Source organism: Pimephales promelas, chromosome 1 (assembly GCF_988280905.1).
Source record: "Pimephales promelas chromosome 1, fPimPro1.hap1.1, whole genome shotgun sequence".
Classification (NCBI taxonomy): domain Eukaryota; kingdom Metazoa; phylum Chordata; class Actinopteri; order Cypriniformes; family Leuciscidae; genus Pimephales; species Pimephales promelas.
Genome location: NC_142769.1, coordinates 47,158,791 through 47,179,881, shown reverse-complemented (window position 1 = coordinate 47,179,881; position 21,091 = coordinate 47,158,791). Strand labels below are relative to the sequence as shown.

The 21,091-nt window shown below is 37.9% G+C and overlaps 1 protein-coding gene across 1 annotated transcript; it reads right to left on the bottom strand.

Moving 5' to 3' along the window:
- Positions 1 to 1,860: 1,860 nt before the first annotated feature.
- LOC120470123 (active breakpoint cluster region-related protein) lies at positions 1,861 to 20,786 on the bottom strand. The gene is made up of 23 exons (XM_039659557.2): positions 20,617 to 20,786; positions 19,384 to 19,567; positions 19,158 to 19,270; positions 18,879 to 18,983; positions 17,370 to 17,606; positions 15,264 to 15,371; positions 14,907 to 14,961; positions 14,779 to 14,831; positions 14,549 to 14,686; positions 14,347 to 14,462; positions 14,075 to 14,231; positions 12,351 to 12,476; positions 12,013 to 12,088; positions 11,825 to 11,920; positions 11,667 to 11,738; positions 9,896 to 9,993; positions 9,691 to 9,795; positions 9,114 to 9,280; positions 7,937 to 8,076; positions 5,948 to 6,082; positions 4,387 to 4,492; positions 4,101 to 4,221; positions 1,861 to 2,121 (listed from the first exon to the last, which is right to left on the bottom strand). The coding sequence occupies exons 2-23, from the start codon at positions 19,436 to 19,438 to the stop codon at positions 2,032 to 2,034; spliced, it is 2,469 nt and encodes an 822-aa protein (XP_039515491.2). The 5' UTR covers positions 19,439 to 19,567; positions 20,617 to 20,786; the 3' UTR covers positions 1,861 to 2,031.
- Between the last annotated feature and the right edge of the window lie 305 nt (positions 20,787 to 21,091).

The window sequence follows — 21,091 nt, the reverse complement described above, 5'->3', positions numbered from 1 at the left end:
TCAATAAACTAAATGCAAAGAGAAAACTTTAGATTTGGATTATCACAGCCCCACTTTGCAAAAAATCCCACTTAGCGCGTTAGAGACCAAAAATGGCCACCTATTAAACATTGCCTATTGCCTAAAATAAGGTGCATTTCCACCCATAGGGAATAAATATGTAGTGACGTCATCTGGTGGAATACACTATATAATGCAAATATAATGCTTTTGCTTCAAAACGAAAGGATGTTTGTGCAAAAATCATGTTTCATGTATTACTGACAGCCTCAGATTTAAACAACGTTTTAATGGGTTTCAATGGGCCATTTTTGGTCTTTATGGTGCTGAGTGTTACTATTTGATCTACACAGTGTGTGTTATACATATTTTGCAAAATGGGATCACATTTTTAACATGTATCCAAAAAGTCACAATTTTGCCAAATTTCATACCATTTGCATTAAAACAGCCAAAATGGTCAAAGAAATTAAACTGCAAAAGACCAAAAATGTCCCTAATGCAGCATAAGGGTTAAATACATTTAGAAAATACTTTTCTGTCCTGGATCAAAGGACGCTCGGCCCTGTTTACGCCTGGAATTAAGCTGCGTTTTGGTCGATCGGATCACAAGTAGACGAGGGAGACACATACACGTACACCTGGTGTTTTAATCTGTCTCTTTTGTCCACTTTCAATCACTTCTGTCCTGATTTCTTCAAGGGGAGGGTCTATGGGCGGGTAAATGCACAAAAAAAATGATATGTTGGCTTTAATTAACTTTTTTATGTCAACAGGTTCCACATAACCGGGTTATGTTAAACAAACATAATTTGTTCATGTAACTTCAACATAATGGAATTAAGTAATTTTAAGCGATGAACACTGAAGCAGTGTTAAAGTTAATGAGATAATTAAGTGAATAATTCAGGGATGATGGATCATTATTGAAGACACCTGATGGTAACAAGCAGAATCACTGAAGGAGAAAACCGGAAGTAGCAAGTCACCATTATGGTGATCAATGTGTGCTCTTAATCATTTTGACTTGAAATATTTTTTTCTATTAAGGTCTATGTATGTCTCAACTTAACAGTACAAAATGCTTATGCGTTGTCTAAACACAAATCATTTATGTTAAGTAAAAACTTTCGTACATCCAGAGGGTGGCAGTATAGTGCGTGCCGACTGCCATTTTGCCCGAACTTAATTTGATTGTGTTCAATCTGCTTAAATATGTGCAATTTAAGTTTACTTAATACGTTTATGTTGGATTACCTGATTGATTTGTTTTGAATTAACTGAAACTGGGCGGTGCTTGTTAGTTCCCAGCATGCTTTGCATATGGTTGAATTAAGAGAGAATAAATGTTAAAATTAAGTGTTATTTTATCTTTTTTTGAGATATTTAGAAAAGGCGAAGACTTGATAGTGTGTAATTGTGTTTAACGTTAAATTACATTGAAGTTACATGAACAAATTATGTTTGTTTAACGTAAACCAGTTATGTGGAACCTGTTGACGAAATAAAATTAATTAAAGCCAACATATAATTTGGCTTTAATCTGGCCAGAGCTTCCCATAATGTTACACGTTAGATCATTAGGGGAGAGTAGACGGTCTATTGTGGCTGTTTGAATTCATTCGATCACATCCAGTCTGGTTTAATGTGTTTTTGACTACCTCTGGAAGTGGTGGAAGATGGACAAGCTCAAAACGTTTTAAACCCCGTTTACACCTGTATTTAGCGTCGTCCACTTGTGACCCGATTGACCAAAACGCATACAAACGGGACCGTTAATTCAACTTACAGTAACTTACAGAAGCGTCTCGAATACGGTCTGTATGAACGTGCAAATTATAAAATGAAACCGTGCAATGGTAAATGTGACTGTATTTTAGTACTGAAACATTAAAAAATGGTCAACTTGTGGTCATGTCGTTTTTTTTTTTTAATGACATTAAAAATCTTAAAATAAAATATGAAACATCTGTAAAATAAAGCGAGTTGAACATGGATATGCAGACAGACAGGAGTCTGATTGTTGATGGCTCATGTCTCTAGCTCATCAATATCCAGATGTTTTGTGAGAAGAGCTTCTGGAAGGTTCTGACACTGCAGATAGAGGAAAATCACCTGAACCTGTGACCAGAAAAACAAAAACACACGTGTGGATGTGAAAAATCATGCGAGACGACACAGGGCTAGGATTGGCTCACTACCCTGTCAATGTTCTCTTCCCCGCTGTGATTGGCTGATTACTTCACACTTGGTCTACAAATTGGCCTGAATGGGTCAAACTGATAACATGTGATCATAATGGAACTTGAAGTGTTTGCCAAAAATGTAAATAAATAATGGTCAGCAAAAAAGTGACTATTAATAATAATATCTGAATAACAGTCATAAGCAGGGATGCACAGTTAATGCTTAGTGCAGTTTTCAATTCAGCATGGCTGCGATTTAATACAATTATATACATATGAAGTTGAACTGCATGTTTCGGAGTGAAAATGTAATGAGAAGTGCTTACAAACTGGATGTGGTTAACAAAAGCAAAGCTTTAATGGCTTCCTGTGGTATCCTGTCCAGATAAAAGCTTGATGATTTAATGTTTAAAAATGAAGAAATTGAGCTATAAACATTTGTATTGTAATTGTAAGGTAAAATAAAATTATTTTTCTTAAAGGACAACTCCGGCGCAAAATGAACCTTTGGTCTAATTACACATTGTTACCTAGTAAACCGTTATCTGAGATTTGTTTTCATGATTGCCGAATGTAAATAGTTTAGCCTATAACGCTAGTATAATGCTAGTATATAGGGCATAGAGTAATGACAAATAAAAATCGCTTGTTATTACCACTAAAAAGGCTCAAAATAGCCACACCAACGCAACAGCATAACAAGAGTCCCTACATTCAAACCGAAGCATTGAGAACTTTGTCAGTGTCCAAACAGTTTTATAAGAAGATATTTTATACACACAGTCAACTTCGCGAATACAGGAAGAAGCCATCTTGGAAAAATAGTCTCGACCAGTCGATCTACAAACGCCGATCCAAGTGCGCTGGTGAGATGTGAATAAGGTGATAATGTGAGCGCGAACTAAGTAGGCTACGTGTACATATTGAAGACAAGTAAACGGTTTGTGTTTGTGTTTCTTCTGGAAACAACGGACCATATAAGATTCTGCACAGTTCAGCGCACTTGGATCGGCGCTCGTAGATCGACTGGTCGAGACTATTTTTCGAAGATGGCTTCTTCCTGTATTCGCGAAGTTGACTGTGTGTATAAAATATCTTCTTATTAAACTGTTTGGACACTAACAAAGTCCTTAATGCTTCAGTTTGAATGTAGGGACCCTTGTTATGCTGTTGCGTTGGTGTGGGGCTATTTTGAGCCTTGTTAGTGGTAATAACAAGCGATTTTTATTTGTCATTACTCTATGCCCTATATACTAGCATTATACTAGCGTTATAGGCTAAACTGTTTTTAGAAATAAAACTATTTACATTCGGCAATCATGAAAACAAATCTCGGATAACGGTTGACTAGGTAGCAATGTGTAATTAGACCAAAGGTTCATTTTGCGCCGGAGTTGTCCTTTAAATACTCTATTTTTGAGTTTACATTGAAATATTACAATAGTAATATTTTTATTTAGATTCATATTTTATTTAGTAATAATAAATATTATCATAGTAAAATTTATATAAAATGTTTTACCCCTAAATAATCATGCAGGCCAAGAAAAGCTGGAAAGAAATATAGTTTTTACTGTATTACTGTACAAAAATATGATTGTAAAATGGGATTATAATTAGTTGCTTGTTAAGATAAATAGGCCATTAACCCAACACTCGTGGAAACAACAAATGGAAATGTAAAAGTCAACATCATTGTAGTAGGGACGATACGCTAGTATCCACTGAGTGTAGAAATGTGGTTTCACTTCTTTTAAAATAAACCCCAGATGACCAAAATACAAAAAAATGCACGCGTGTGTGTGTGTGTAAACCATGAGGCTTCCAGGAAATCATCTCCCTCATAAAAGCACAATACTACACTAGACACTTCAAACGTTAATGTTTAGTAATGAAGTAGCATTAATAACTCACCTGAACCTCCACTTCTTGAGATATGTCGACACGAGCCACTAGAGGGCGCAAGAGGCTGGGGCCAAACACTGTGGCCAAATTACTCAGAGACATTTTATTCTCTTCCTTTCTCTCTGCAACACTGAGGAAGCCAAGAAAAGAGAGAGTTATGTGCATGAAGAAAACAGAGAAACATATTATTTTTTATTTACTGTGCATCCATCGATGGCAATAGTGATGTCAGGTCTGTCTGGTGTGAAACTAAATCAGTGTTTTGACAGTTACGTGTCCAAAGGATGTTATGTACCGTCTCAGGTGATGTAAGAGGAAGAGGAGAGTGTTGCGGTTTACATCTGGAAGAGCCTGCAACAGAGTCAGCATGCTGTCAGCCCTGAGATATGGATCAGCAATCTCTAGAGAGAGAGAGAGAGAGAGAGATTGTCGTTACAAATGCTCAGTGTTGGGTAAGTTACTCTAAAAAAGTAATAAATTACTAGTTACCTCTTCAACAGTGTAATTAGATTACTGTACTAATTACTCTCTCTAAAAAGTATTTAATTACTTTTAATTACTTTCAAAATCCCATATCAATCTCAACCAGCTGAATAATACAAGGATAGACATGAATCTGTTTTAATTCTTTCAAATAAATACTATAAAATTGCATGAATTTACTAGTTACTAATTACTTCTTCAACAGTGTAATTAGATTACTGTACCAATTACTCTTTCTAAAAAGTATTTAATTACTTTTAATTACTAATTACTTTCAAAATCCCATATGAATCTGGGATTGGACATGAATCTGTTTTAATTCTTTCAAATAAATACTATAAAACTGCATGAATTATCCTTAAACTGACCAAGATGGAGAAGGTTACATTATAAAAACATACTTTTTAACATCAGACAACACATTTTGATGTTAAACCCACTATTGTTTTATGTCTGATCTCATGACATTTTACACTTTTTTCATACATATTTTACAATAATTCATATGAATTTGTACGAGTGCGGTCGTAATATTTAGACACCTCATAAAATGCATACGAATCGCTGTGAGATCGGATTGATCTATACACAGTATTTACTCAATTACATCAGAAGTAACTGTAATTAAATTACAGATAAATGAAGAGTAATCCCTTGCTTTACATTTTCAAGGGAAAAGTAATTAAATTACAGTAACTAATTACTTAGTAATTTACGGAGGTGTATTGCATTCACTTGAAGAAAAAAAATCTACTCTGTTTTTCTGAATTAATGAGTTAATTTTACATGAGAAAAAAATTTTTTGCTCTGTTTTTCTGAATTAATGAGTTAATTTTTCATGAGAAAAAAGTTTTTGCTCTGTTTTTCTGAATTAATGAGTTAATTTTTCATGAGAAAAAAAGTTTTTGCTCTGTTTTTCTGAATTAATGAGTTAATTTTTCATGAGAAAAAAAATTGCTCTGTTTTTCTGAATTAATGAGTTAGTTTTTCTTGAGAAAAAAAGTTTTTGCTCTGTTTTTCTGAATTAATGAGTTAATTTTTCATGAGAAAATTTATTTTTGCTGTTTTTCTGAATTAACTCATTAATTCAGAAAAACAGAGCAAAAAAAAAATTCCATTAAAAATTAACTCATTGATTCAGAAAAACAGAGCAAAAACTTTTTTCTCATGAAAAATTAACTCATTAATTCAGAAAAACAGAGCAAATTTTTTTTTTCTCATGAAAAATTAACTCGTTAATTCAGAAAAACAGAGTAGATTTTTTTTCTTCAAGTGAATGCAATACGCCTCCGTAGTAATTAGTTACACCCAACACTGCAAATGCTTCATTATCATCATCATTGTTGCATTGTTGACCTGTGTGAAGGGCTCACCTAGTGCATCTGAGAGCTCCTTGAAGTACTCAGAGGGAATAAGAGATAAAGGAAGTTCTCTAAAGTACAGTTTCAGAGTGCCTGAGACAGCATTCACATCTGTACTCCTCAGTTTACTCACAGCCTCGCGGTAATCTACAGAGAGAGAGAAGCACACTTTAGAGATAAGTACTGAGAAAATCACACACAAAGGGTTTGGCGACACAAAGACAAAAGAACTGATAAAAACAAGCTATTACTGTATGTAGGAGCAATAGCCTTGTGCTAATAGCTGTATCATAGTTATTCAGTTTAGTCTTTCGAGAAGAAATCCACAAGTTTCCGAGGGGCGCTCCTGTAAAAAATAAAGTGGGTGAAACTTACGGTGAGGCGGCGGAAGTAGCATTCCAACTGTATTTTGTGTGTTAGTTAGCGAAGAGGCTAGCTGTTTTTCAGGGGATTATTTTACTATTTAGAGACGCAAATCTTTATGAGAGATTTCGTTACGGAGCTCAGGGACAACATGTGCTGTTCGCGGTTGTATGTATAACCGGACTAAACTAATTCAGTGGCTTAAACGTGATTGTTTTGAAAAAACAATCAGTGATCCTGCCAACGGCTGTAGTTTCCATCACCTCCCAAAAGACGACGAATCTTCCTGTGTACATTTGTTTGAATTTTTAATATTCTATAAACTCTCTCAGCATGTGATTGGCTGTTAGCTACTGATGTTACACCTAAACTCAGGATCAAAGCCTGTGTTGACAGAATACCAAATGTGCCAGTTAATGTATTCAAGCAGCACATTCATTTATAATTTTGAATAAACTCCAAAGCACAATGACAAATGTGTATTTTTTATTTTAATTGTTTGTCAGCTCGCACAACTGTCTGTCACCATATCTTGATGGGTATTGATTATTAATAATGTTACTATATACTCCCAACCAACTACTGCGGAGGGTAAAGGTACTGTTATTTCACCCTTTTTAATTTCGTTGAGGTTGTGTTCCCACATCGTTAGCTAGTTTGGATCGCTATAACTTGAATGACTGTCAACTGTCGAATGAACGAGTGTCAAGCATGTCAAGTCGAGCTTTGTTTACTTTAAACCGGAAGACGCGCCCACTTTTGACGCAAGGCCTCATGGGGCATTAATGTTCATTAAAGGGTTAGTTCACCCAAAAATGAAAATTAAGTCATTAATTACTTACCCCCATGCTGTACCAACCCCGTAAGACCTTCGTTCGTCTTCGGAACACAAATAAAGATATTTTTGATTAAATTTGAGAGCTGTATAACTACCACATTGGCTCCTAAGGGACTGCCTCTTGACGGCCCAGAAAGTCAATGAAGAAAATGTTTAAATATCCCAAGTGACTACCGTGGCTCAACTATATGTTTATCAAGCGACGCGAATACTTTTTGTGCGAAAAAACAAACAAAAATAACGAGTTTATTCGACTATTCCTTTTCTTCCTTGTAGGCCAGAAACGAGACTTCCTTAGATTTCCACGACGCATGCGCGAGAATTGCGATCTCCTTACACTACTGATCAGTTCAGTTCTCGCGCATGCGTCGTGGAAAGCTAAGGAAGTCTCGTTTCTGGCCTACAAGGAAGAAAAGGAAAAGTCGAATAAACTCGTTATTTTTGTTTGTTTTTTCGCACAAAAAGTATTCACGCCGCTTGATAAACATATAGTTGAGCCACGGTAGTCACTTGGGATATTTAAACATTTTCTTCATTGACTTTCTGGGCCGTCAAGAGGCAGTCCCTTAGGAGCCAATGTGGTAGTTATACAGCTCTCAAATTTAATCAAAAATATCTTTATTTGTGTTCCGAAGACGAACGAAGGTCTTACGGGGTTGGTACAGCATGGGGGTGAGTAATTAATGACTTAATTTTCATTTTTGGGTGAACTAACCCTTTAATGTGACTAACTCGACTTTAATCGCATAAATGTTGACTTTATCGGATCTGAAGTTGTTGTTCAACACACGCAGACTCACTAGTGTTGAATGCATGTTTAAGTGCTTGTATTTCGCTACTGGCTCCTGAGATTCTGTAGATGCCCTCTTCAGTCATGCCTCTCCTCTCAACCTCCTCCACACAGGAACGGACAATGTGAGGGACCAGCACACTCTCTTGCCTGCACACACACACAATTAAGCCATTAAACACTTCTCACTCTGCTTTCATTTTCCTCTTCCTTTTTTTGATGACAAAACACCTCTATTTCTACATCACCTAAAAAGCAGAATCACAAATGAAAACCTCATGATGACAGAAGGAAGCTTATTGAAAGATTGTAACATGTGTCTTCCTCCTAATTTACAGATTATTTGGACACTTATATTACTTTGAAATTGTATTAATATCATTAAATTGAACAGAAGTGTACTTAAGATTTTAAAAATAATATTTTGAAATGTTTAGCTTGAGTACTGTTAAAATTTTAATAAATTAATGCCACTTTGATATTTTGCTTTAATATTCTTGCTATTTTCTTTGCTATCTAACGCAATAGCATTAATACATTTTTAATTGTGGCTTAAAGGTGCAGTATGAGCTATGAGCTCTAATGGTTAAAATGTTAAAATACTACTTCCGGTATTCGATGTACATTTTACTGTCCCATGAGGCCACGGGAGAGGATTTGTGAATGAGAGTGAAGCGATGTAACTGACGCTGGTAGGTCACATGATGATGACAACATGGAGAACGTACATCCTGATTACATTCTACACACTCATACTATATAGAACGTACTTTTTAGCGGTTGTGGAGTAAATAATTATTCAAAATAAGCACCTACTCAAGAGAGTATGCGCTTTCGGATGCCAACTGGCAACCCTGGGTGTGAAAATACTGTTGGCTAAATTGGCAGCGGGCGGGAACATACAGACCATACATAAAAAAAATGACATTTTGATGAGGAATGCACATTTCAAAGAAGAATAAGAAGAATTCAAATTGTTTTCCGGAGAAACAAGTTACTTATTGCAAACATATTATGGTATTTTGATTATTTAATAATAATAACACACACAAAAAATACATACAGCATCTGTTCAAATACTTCATAGACTAAATTTAAACAATACTGAATAAACACAGCATTATTGCAGCTTCCTAACAGTATTAGTAAGTTGTAATCTGTAAAAATGGTTTAGATTGTAAACTCACATTGCCACTTGTCCAATCGGCACACAGAACACTGGTTCCTGTACGAGAGGGGTGGTGCTAGGGGGCTCGAGAGGGTGGGGCACGTATTTGATTGACAGGGTTACATCAACTTGCCCCAAAGAACAAGTGACTTTCTTCCACTTCTTTAACATGTTATCAGGGTCCAGCTGTAAAGCACACATATACAGTTCCTTTATACATTATACCAACACCTAAATGGACAGACTGAACCAAAACTGTATATATTTGAGTTATTTAACCTAAAGCTTATAACAGATGATGGTAAAACCGTCAGTGAGTCTTAATGATTCGGTTATAGACCATAGTATTATGCACACTGGACTTCTGGTTTCAAATAAAACAGTTGTGCTGCTTAGTTTTTTGTGGAAACCATAAAACAGCCTTTTTTAAAGATTCTTTGATAAATAGATTAAACAAACAGTAATTATTTTACATTATAAATGTCTTCACTGACATGTTTAATCAATTAAATGCATCCTTGCTGAATAAAAGTATTATTTCCATAACCAAAATATCTTCTTGACCCCATACGTTAGAAAGGTATGTGTGAACTCACATTTAACACCGCCCTGCCCACAATGTCATCCTGTGTGTCATTCTCACACTGCGACACACATACCAAGAACAGCTGCTGAGCTCCGTCCACTTGAAACACAAGCTCCTATACACCATAAATCATCTCGTAAATTACGTACATTAACACAAATCACAGATTGTATTATCTGATTCCTAAAAATCCACAATGGCTTCCCCCCACTCACTTCATCCCATTGTGGTGTAACACAGAAGGCTGAAAGGGAGGTTTGTTTTCGTCTGTCGTAAAACTCAAAGCCGTCTACCTCCACACACACATATGCACCTGAAAGGTCCGGTGAAATAAAGACAAGAAGCTTATTGGAAGACATTGTTCAATGCATGGTATTTTAATTAAAGGTGCAGTAAGCGATTTCTGAAAAACACTGCATATATTTGAAATCAGCCCAAAAAAACACACCCCTCACTTCATTGCTCCACACCCGAAATGCATAAACAAGCGATGCAAGAGCTCTTTATCATAGCTGAAGCAAAATAAATACACCCAAAACTGGCCTGCTACTTTAGCTCAAATTACAACAACAGTAAATCTTGATTCTGTGAAACATGAAAAAAAACAATGTTACTCGCATATGGAGCAGAAACAACACAACCTCTGCGTCCGTTTCAGGTCTTCCCGCTTCGGTCTCTCCAGCGCTAGAAAGCTTTTCTAATATTAATGCGGGTCGTAAAGCTCTTGCCTGATCATAACCCGTCTTTTCCAGTGATATTCCTCTAAGCTTTTTTGTAATGTCTCTCAGCATCTCTCTTTCTACAGTCATTCTTCAAATCTCCCTCTGATCTCTCTCTCCTCCCACATCATGAATGGACATGCTCCCTACTGCTGATTGGCTCACTCTCTCCTCCCCCATAATGAGTGGATACGCCCCCTACTGCAGATTGGCTCACTCTCTTGCTGTGTCCGAAATCACCCACTACTCACTATATAGTGAGCTCGCCATTTTGTAGTGCTGTCCGAATGTATAGTGATGATTATTATACCCTATATAGTCCACTCAATGTATCCCAGAATGCATACCATCATGCATTGCGCTGATCGTAAAAATAAGTTATAATCATGTGTGGAGTCGCGCATTATAACAGAAACGGCCAGAATTGACTTTTAGTTTTGAAATTTTTGAGAAATAAGCTCAATATAATGTAATGTATTTATTTAAAAAAATCTATTTATTTATCAGGCACCAGCTGACAGATGATGTAATGAACGGCGCCGAGAGACGATCGAGAAGTGTCCGAAAGTGGTGTTTCTGTTATGCTGGTGAGCTCACTATATAGTGCTCTACTCAGTGGTTTGAGTAGAGATTTCGGACATAGCGTCTGTCTCTCCTCCCCCCTCATGAGTGAACACGCCCCCTACTGCTGATTGGCTCACTCTCTCTCCTCCCCATCATGAGTGGACATGCCCCCTACTGCTGATTGGCTCACTCTCTCTCCTCCCCATCATGAGTGGACATGCCCCCTACTGCTGATTGGCTCACTCTCTCTCCTCTCCATCATGAGTGGACATGCCCCCTACTGCTGATTGGCTCACTCTCTCTACTCCCCCATCATGAGTGGACACGCCCCCTACTGCTGATTGGCTCACTCTCTCTACTCCCCCATTATGAGTGGACACGCCCCTACTGCTGATTGGCTCACTCTCTCTACTCCCCCATCATGAGTGGAAGCAGCGCTTTTCAGAAATTGCCTACTGGACCTTTTATAAGAACATGTACTGTATATTCTTGCCTTCATTGAAAATGTATACTTTATTAAATTATTAATTTTAATTTAAAATTATTGGGCACATTGTTTCTTTGTGGTGTGTTACTTCGGAAACACATTTTATGAAAGCAATATGCTTCATATTTAGGGCAGATTGTATGTGATGTGTTTGTGGGTTTGATGAGGCTCGGAAACTTCCCTTCGTCTATTGTCAACGTGTGTTTTGTCACTTACTGCTCGGGTGTTGCAGACCACACGCAGACTGAACCATCACATATAAACTGCCACATATGTGTGTACTCTCATCTGTCAAATTTAGAGAGAAAGAGAGCATTAGGTGTGCACAAGTTTACTGAGTAAAGGTTAGAAAGAGAGATAGAGAGGGTCTTTACTGGATCTAACGCAGTGAAGGGGAGGTTGTTGAGTCATTCTGAGTTTGATACAGGAACCAGTTACAGACAGCAGGTCTGGAGGAACCGTCTCTTTACCTGTCAAACACATACATACACAAAAATCGATCATAATATGATCATAAAAATCAATCATCAGGACAAAATACAGTTAGGAAAGATGCACTCACAGTTTCCGCTCTGTTTCTCAATGGCTTCTTTCCACTCATTCAGGTCACACAAAGAAAACAGTCGGACAGTGTGACTCTGTGGATGGAAATTTAAATCTAGTCATACTTGGGTTTTTGTTCACAAAATTTCTGCCTTATTTAACTGAACATCTTAGAGTTTTTTTATACTTGGCAAGCCTTTAAGCTCATTTCAGCTCATTAGGGGTATTAAACCTTTATTCTCTGTATCTATTCGACTGCTTTTAATAGTACAGTATGTATTGTGAAAAATGCTTTAGATAATGAATTTGTTTTTAGACACACAGAGGATGTTCTAGTGTGTCGTGTTGTGGTTTCACCTTTCCATTGGTGCTGTGTAGGTCTAAAGTAAAAGATGGTGTGTTTGTCAAGAGCCAGATCTCACACTCTTCAAACTTCCTCCTCAAGCGATCAACAGCACGAGAAACTGATCCCTTTCCTCCTTTCTGTAACAAACACACAATTATGAAGCTATCTAAAAGGGAACTTCACTTCTGTTCTGTTATTTAAAGGGGTGGTAAAGTATGATTTCACTTTTCTAATTTTAAGTAGTGTGTAATGTTGCAGTTTGAGGATAAACAAACATTATCAAAGTTACAACGCTCAAAAGTCAAAGCAAAGGAAGATATGCTTTTAAAGAAAAGGACTACAACAAACGACTGGTATCGGACTACACGACATTCCTCTAGGGTTAGTGACATCACCAACCCTAAAATGTACATAAACCCCTACCCCGCCCCCGGGAACGCAGTCCATGTTGAGAAGAGTAAGAGTGGTTGTATAAGAGTACTGATTATATCACTTTTGCTCCTCCCCCATCATGAGTGGACACGCCCCCTACTGCTGATTGGCTCACTCTCTCTCCTCCCCCATCATGAGTGGACACGCCCCCTACTGCTGATTGGCTCTCTCTCTCTCCTCCCCCATCATGAGTGGACATGCCCCCTACTGCTGATTGGCTCACTCTCTCTCCTCCCCCATCATGAGTGGACACGCCCCCTACTGCTGATTGGCTCTCTCTCTCTCCTCCCCCATCATGAGTGGACATGCCCCCTACTGCTGATTGGCTCACTCTCTCTCCTCCCCATTATGAGTGGACACGCCCCCTACTTCTGACTGGCTCACTCTCTCTCCTCCCCCATCATGAGTGGACACGCCCCCTACTGCTGATTGGCTCTCTCTCTCTCCTCCCCCATCATGAGTGGACACGCCCCCTACTGCTGAGATGGTGTGTTTGTCAAGAGCCAGATCTCACACTCTTCAAACTTCCTCCTCAAGCGATCAACAGCACGAGAAACTGATCCCTTTCCTCCTTTCTGTAACAAACACACAATTATGAAGCTATCTAAAAGGGAACTTCACTTCTGTTCTGTTATTTAAAGGGGTGGTAAAGTATGATTTCACTTTTCTAACTTTAAGTAGTGTGTAATGTTGCAGTTTGAGGATAAACAAACATTATCAAAGTTACAACGCTCAAAAGTCAAAGCAAAGGAAGATATGCTTTTAAAGAAAAGGACTACAACAAACGACTGGTATCGGACTACACGACATTCCTCTAGGGTTAGTGACATCACCAACCCTAAAATGTACATAAACCCCTACCCCGCCCCCGGGAATGCAGTCCATGTTGAGAAGAGTAAGAGTGGTTGTATAAGAGTACTGATTATATCACTTTTGCTCCTCCCCCATCATGAGTGGACACGCCCCCTACTTCTGATTGGCTCACTCTCTCTCCTCCCCATCATGAGTTGACACACCCCCTACTTCTGATTGGGTCACTCTCTCTCCTCCCCATCATGAGTGGACACGCCCCCTACTGCTGATTGGCTCATTCTTTCTCCTCCCCCACCATGAGTGGACATGCCCCCTACTGCTGATTGGCTCATTCTTTCTCCTCCCCCACCATGAGTGGACACGCCCCCTACTGCTGATTGGCTAAAAGAGTGTTGTGCTGCCACAACTGCACTTACTGCACCTTTAATTTAGCATATTTGTTTAGTTTAATGACTGAAAATCCCAGTCAATCACATGCAAATTGCCTTACCATATGTTGCTGGAGTGCTTGTTTGAGCTGGAACATTTTAGCTCTGGTTTTACTGATTTTCATTTGGTAGTCTGATGAGGGCAGATGTTCAGCTGCCCAATGCAGCTTCAGGCCGACCAGTGGCAGGTACCAGCAAAATCTGTACTGTGCCTGCCTCCTTTAAAACACAATACACATAAGCTCATTCAGTACACATCCATATCATGCTAATACGTGACAGAATTGTTTTGAATTATGATGTTTTCAGTGAGCTGTGATCAGTGGAGGCTCACCCGGCACTTGTCAGTTTAGCACATAGCAGCATGTCGGCGTACAAGAAGAGGTGTCTCAGGTTGTGCCCACTCTCACACACATCCACCACAAACCCATCACGCAATAGTTGACGTCTCTGTGGACACGCACATGTTAAATTAAATTTAAACAAATTAAATGAGCATGAACACGTGACGCGTGCAGTGTAAGGTAAGGGAGTACCTCTCCTCTGCTAAGCATGACAGCACGTTTGCACTGCGACCTTTCATTGACCCCAGACAGGAAGCTGCTGGTGAGACGAAGCGCTTCCTGTAGCGTGATGCTGTCGGGATGATCGGGGGGCGTGTGCTTCCACAGGTCCTGAGGAGGATAGAGAAAAACGTTAATAAATCCATAGGCATCACTGTATATTTATAAATAAACGAGAGATGTGATCCTGAACAGTGTCTCACATGCAACACGAGGGTGGTTTTCATCACTCTGTCTAACGGCTTATACAGGAGAGCTGCGGAGAATGTTAAAAATTGAATGTTCCCAGCATTTAATCATTTACTCAAAACCATAAAGAGAAGCTGTTTACCTTCAAAAGTGTACTTAGTTTTGACATGGTCTGAGCCTTTGGAGGACATCATACTCTATAGATAACAAGAGACAAAGGGATTTGTGCAGTTCCTCTAAAAGACAATACAGTTACTATAATGTGAACGGTGCAAGCAGTGCAAATCTCGGCACTCGCATTGTGTGATTGCAGACATGATCCAATGATTCATGTTGTTGTATGTTTGCTAGGGTGCTCTAAATAGATGGTATGGCACAGAGATATGTATATCTTACACATGTCATGCCAATCTTAACCCTGTGGGATTTTTTCCCCCTCAGAATAAGTATGAGAGATAACAACAGTGATGTTTTGCAAAAAAAGAGATGCGTGTAAGACCTCTGCAAGCGTCCTGAAACGTTGGTCTGACTGCATACACTTTAGCACGATCTCCACTGCATTCTCATAGTTGTCAATGAAGCCCCGATACACACCTAACTGGTTGACCTGCAAATCACACCACAATAAAAAAAAGCAAGATTAATAATAAAAAAGTGCAGTTAACAGTAAAACTAACGCCTTACAAATGAGTGTTTTAATAATTACGACATTACATACAAAATAATATGGTAAGAAATCCCAATTTGCAATCTCAGACAGCATAACAAGCATTTTGTATTATTTCTCTAGATTTTTTCGATGAAATCTGGGACTTCTGTCCCTCCATTGACAGTAGAGCCAGACCGATATATCAGCAGACCGATATTATCGGCCGATATTAGGCATCTATTGTTATCGGCAGTTATAATGGCCGATAAATGAACATTTCAACAATAAAATTAAAACGGACGAAACACGCTTGAACCATGTCATGAGTTTTGGAGTGGCATAGTTTGTCCACCAGAGGGCACTCTACACCGTCCCTGTTGGCAACACTCGTTGAGTTGGTCACGATACATACATTGCTTGAATAACAATTAAAAGAACATCCCCATCAGTTCTCTAAACTCAAATAAGCATGACAAAATTTGTGACTATCATGTCCAGTTTAAAAAAATAAATAAAATATCGGCCGATATACCGGAATATCGGATTTTAAAACCCAAAAATATTTGTATCGGCATCGGCCTTCAAAATCCGTTATCGGTCGGGCTCTAATTGACAGCTACGCAACTACCACTTTGATGCTTCAAAAAGTTCATTAAGAGATTGTAAAACTAATCCATATGAAATGAGCAGTTTGGTCTAAATTTTTTGAAGAGACTCGATCGCTTTATACGATGAACAGATAAACAGCGGACATAAACAGAAGCTCAAATGAACTTGCTTGACATGCGAAAACTTGAGTTTCTCTTTCTGAGTTCATGAATGTTTATATGTGAATAAAAACCTAAATTAAATCTGTTCATCATATAATGTGATCGAGTGTCTTCAGAAAACTTGCTTTACGATCTCTTTATGAACGCGTCAAATTGGTAGTTGTGTAGAGAGACAGAAAGCTCTCAGATTTCATCAGTTCTGAAGATGAACACAAGATGAAAGTCTTACACGTCTGGAATGACATGAGGGTGAGTAATTAATGAAAGAATTTACATTTTTCATTCCTTCCGACAAATCCGTCACTTAATAAACTCACCGAATCAGTCAGAGCTTCTTCATAATCAGCATATAACTCACTTACTGAACTATAATTCCATGAAATTGATTAATGATTAATATGACCAAAAAAAAAAGTTTAAAAGTTGACATTGGAGAGACTAAATGGGTCACTCGATACGTCACACAAATGATGATAGTATCCGTTTTACTCCAGAAAAACACAAGCTGAATAAACACAGTAGCCTATATAAGTGCGTCGTATCCATAAACTCTCTCTCCCTTCTTTTGTAATTAACACACACACAGCGAATTACACAAAAACACTCGTTACAACTCACAGCAAATATATTCAGGGGGTTCTTAATAAACGGATACACTTTATATATCCGTAAAACAACTCTGATGAACTGTAATAGGCCCTTTCACTGCCGTGTATCGCTCCGCCCGGAGACTATAAGCTTACTTAAACCCAGGTGAGTATTTTATTGAGCAGATTGCCATATGTAACTCAACAGTTAATTGTAAAGCATTATCTATTGTGAAGGCTCATTTCATGATGGCGCTAGAATTTATTTTCAAAGTACCGTGTGTATTAATCATAGTAGGCTATTAATAGGTAGGCTAACGTAGGCTACAGATAAAGTCATGCATAACGTCTTCAGCTAGTCAGCGTGAGATCCCCATCTAAATTGGTTATATCTCTTTAACCTTTAACCTATAATTTAGTTTTATGAGAGTTTGATGTCACACCAAAAATAAGGCCAGGAGAGAATATAGCATGTTCAGTTATCACTTCCGTTGTCAGTTGTGAACTGCGAACGGTTGTAAAAAAAGATGAGTTTTATAATATGACCAACCTAAACACGTGTTTGCAAAAAAAAAATAATAATAATAACAACTCCTCACAAACTTAAGAAACAGGTCTCCCACAGATAAATAATGCTCCGATTGGTAAAGCTGCATATCCGGGCCCTCCTCTGGCTGATCCATCCCTTTATCTGGCTGCAGTCTAGTCCGAAGGCTAGTGTAGAAGTCCTTGTGCAGATCTCTGAGCTCAGGGACTTGATAAAACACGGTCTGAACCTGCTCCGTGGACAACACGGGTTGAGAGGTTCCCGCTGCCGCCCTTAAAGCTCTCATGGGCTGCAGAGAAAGAGAAAACGGACAAACGTCAGAGAACAAAAGCAAGATTGGGAACTGAAATTTGCTTATGCTGAAAATAACTAATGCAGCCAGCTGGAAATTCACACATTCTTATGTAAACAACAATGCAAAGTAACTCTGAAACATTTGTAAAACTAGGGTGACCAACAGTCCTGTTTTATTCACGTCCTGTCCTGGCTGTTTTTTTATAAAGTGATGAAAATGTCCTGGTTTTCAAAAAAAAAAAAAAAAAAAAACTGCTGGGAAAGATCAGCTCTACAGCGAAATATAGATGGGCAAACAAGGAGGATGAGGAAGAAAAACTAAAGATATAAATATATTTTGTCAGTTTGTTTTTGTTCGTGAGAGCTATTTTTGGGGGTATTTCTTTCTTTATTTATATATTTATTTTTCTAATACTGACGAAACATTGTTTCATTCATTATTTTTGAAACCTGTCATAAAACATGTTGAGTAACCTCTGAATTTGTGTCTTGTAAACCATTTTTTATCCACACAGAGGCATAGCCTACTTTAAATGTATTGAAATTAATAAGGCATCTTTGACTAAACTTCGAGGATCATTTGAGTAGGCCTATTTGTTTGCCATCAAAATATGGTCACCTTAGTAAAACGTTTAAATACACTTTCCCCTATTCATATAAAACTGCTCTATGTGTGAATGCCTGGCACCATTCCTGTGAGGAAGTGGTTGAAAACACGACACTTTGTCATCCTGGACTTTTTCAAAACTCTAGTTTAATGATAACCACTAATGGTTTTTAACACTTTGACTAGAAAGGGAAGCAATACTTCACTAAGAGAAACAGAAGTTGACCTACAGGAAATGACAGAAGGGTCGACTAATATGATGTGCATCTGAAACCGCAGAGAAACGTAAAAAAAAAAAGTGCTGAGGGGGGTCTTGAGCATGAGAAGAAACACTAACTTGATGTGGACCGGACAACTGTGAATAATCCCGAGGTGTTTGAAGACAAAACAAAGCAACAAACGGCATTGCAGTCATGCTTATTTTTTTATGAATAAAGGAAGTAGTTAATATGGCTTTGCAATATAAGCTGGAAATAACATTTATTATATCTTGACTTAATAAAATAAATAAAAATCGACCACAGTTGTTTTCACTATCCGACTCACAAATGTCTGGAAAGTAAGAATCTTCTGACAACATACTGAGGAAATGTTTCAGCCAGGAAATGTGGATATATATATACGAATATCTCATATCTAAATTTGAAAGTCTGAGCATACCGTAAGCAGCGTCTCCAGCTCTGACAGGTAGATCTCCTCGCTGGTTAAAACCCCTTTCAGGACCACCATTCTCTTCTGAAGCAGGTCATCTGGGCAATCGGCTGTCTGGAGAAAAACATTACAACATTGTCCTTGCAGAACTAGGATAATTCAGCACTGAAAATAACCAGTAGCCTGTCATCATGTATTTGAATTTTTTTTTGTCAATTATCAGTCTCGTTATTCTGATATAGACTTGCAATATACACAATATATTCATCTGTAAAGATGCAGACTTACTGGAGTGGATGGCAAACATGGTTCAGTTTGCAGAGGGCTGTGAGAAACCCACTCTGTCTCCTCAGGGAAAACATCCTGAAGTAAATCAGAATCCACCATCTCATCCTCAGTCACTGTTAGACAACATAACATAATATTACATACATATATATATGCTTCAAGGCAGAAGTAAATAAACCAAGGCAACCATTTTAAGGCAAGGTTAATTTGGTTTAGACGGTCCTACCGAGCGAGATGCCATGGGACTTCAGATAGTCCACTGATTCTGTGTAGAGCTCCATCAGAGCTGTCCAGAGTCACGACACGCGGCTCTGTAGTCTATCTATGTGTGAATCCTCTCGCTTTCACATGTCACTGACAGGCGTTTGTGGTTCAAAAGCTCACTTTCTTCCTGCTTCTCAGAAAGTGCACTAAGAAATAGGCGGGGTAAGTCTGATGTTCATTCAAATACAAAACATGTCGCATTTACAATGACAGGAAGAAGCAGTTTCTGCATGTTTACTGGCTTTTGGGGGCGGGGGGGGGGGGGGGAGCTATATCAAGATAAGATATAAGCAGGTCTACATACTAAAAAATTCACCAAAATGAATTCCAGGCGATGTGGGTCGTTCTGGCAAAATAAAGACTTGAACTTGAACCAGAACTTGAGAGCTGTTTCTATTTATTATTTGATTTCACAACAACAACAATAAAAACAATTTATATATGTATACACGTGTCACATTATCCTTCAGAAATCATTTCAATATGGTTTGCTCTTAATAAACATTTGTTATTATCAAAGTATTATGTGTATGCTATAGCTAGGCTATATTAGTAGTAATAGCCTATGTACTGTATAATATAAATGTATGTAATATACTGTAATAGGCTACTTAATGTTTCTGGAAACTGGTACTTTTTTTTCAGATTTCTTTGATAAATAAAAAGTTAAACAGCATTTCATTTCATTTTCATTTTATTGTTTATTTTTACAGGGACAATGCACAATTCAAAGTAATTGCACCAGAATTAGCTAATAGCTAGTTTACATCTGCTGTCTCTGCATTTGTTTCAAATAGAGATGTTTTGTAACTTTACAAATCTCTTTACTGTCACTTTTGATCAGCTTGTGTCCTAAAATATTAGGCTAGTTATAAATAAAAAAATTTTTTTTAAAAATGCCCGAATTTCTTGCTATAAAAAATATATATAGCTGTGTAGATTTCATAGTCCATCCATAACACTACTTGTTGCCAAAGCTGTGTGTAGTGAGGCATTCACTGACTGTTAAACACTGCCACCTTCTGAACACTACTGAAATAATGACCACAATCTAGGCTACATATCTCCCTACATACAAAATACCAGTTTGTTTAATTACTGTAATTACTATATATATATAATTATATATATGTATATATAAAATATTAATAACGACAGAAAAGACAGAAAAATGACAGAAAAGCAAAGCACTCACCTTGATATTTTGAGAAATCCCTCTTGGTTGTCCTCTGAATCAGTTGATCTTTTTTGGTGCCGTTTGTGTTCTCCCTGGAGAAGCTTTTCTAATATTAACGCGGGTCCTAAAGCTCTTGCCTGATCATAACCTGTCTTTTCCAGTGATATTCCTCTGAGCTTTTCTCTTTTCTCGAGTAGTATGAAGCTGCAGACTCGGAGACCTGCATCTACAGTCCCCCTGCACCCAGAGTCCCGCATTCTCAGACCCCTCGTTTTTCGAGACAGCGCCTCCTATCAAATTGTATCGGATAAACATGTGAAGAACAAAACATGAGTAGGCTATCTTCAATTTTATAGCAAATCGTAGTAGCCTACTCGTTTGATTTATTTTTTAATAAAACTAATTTAGCTCATCGATACAACATATGAATAGTCCATTTAATAGCTATTTGTAAAGATAGTTTGTAACAAGATTTGAGCCGTTAATGTATGTT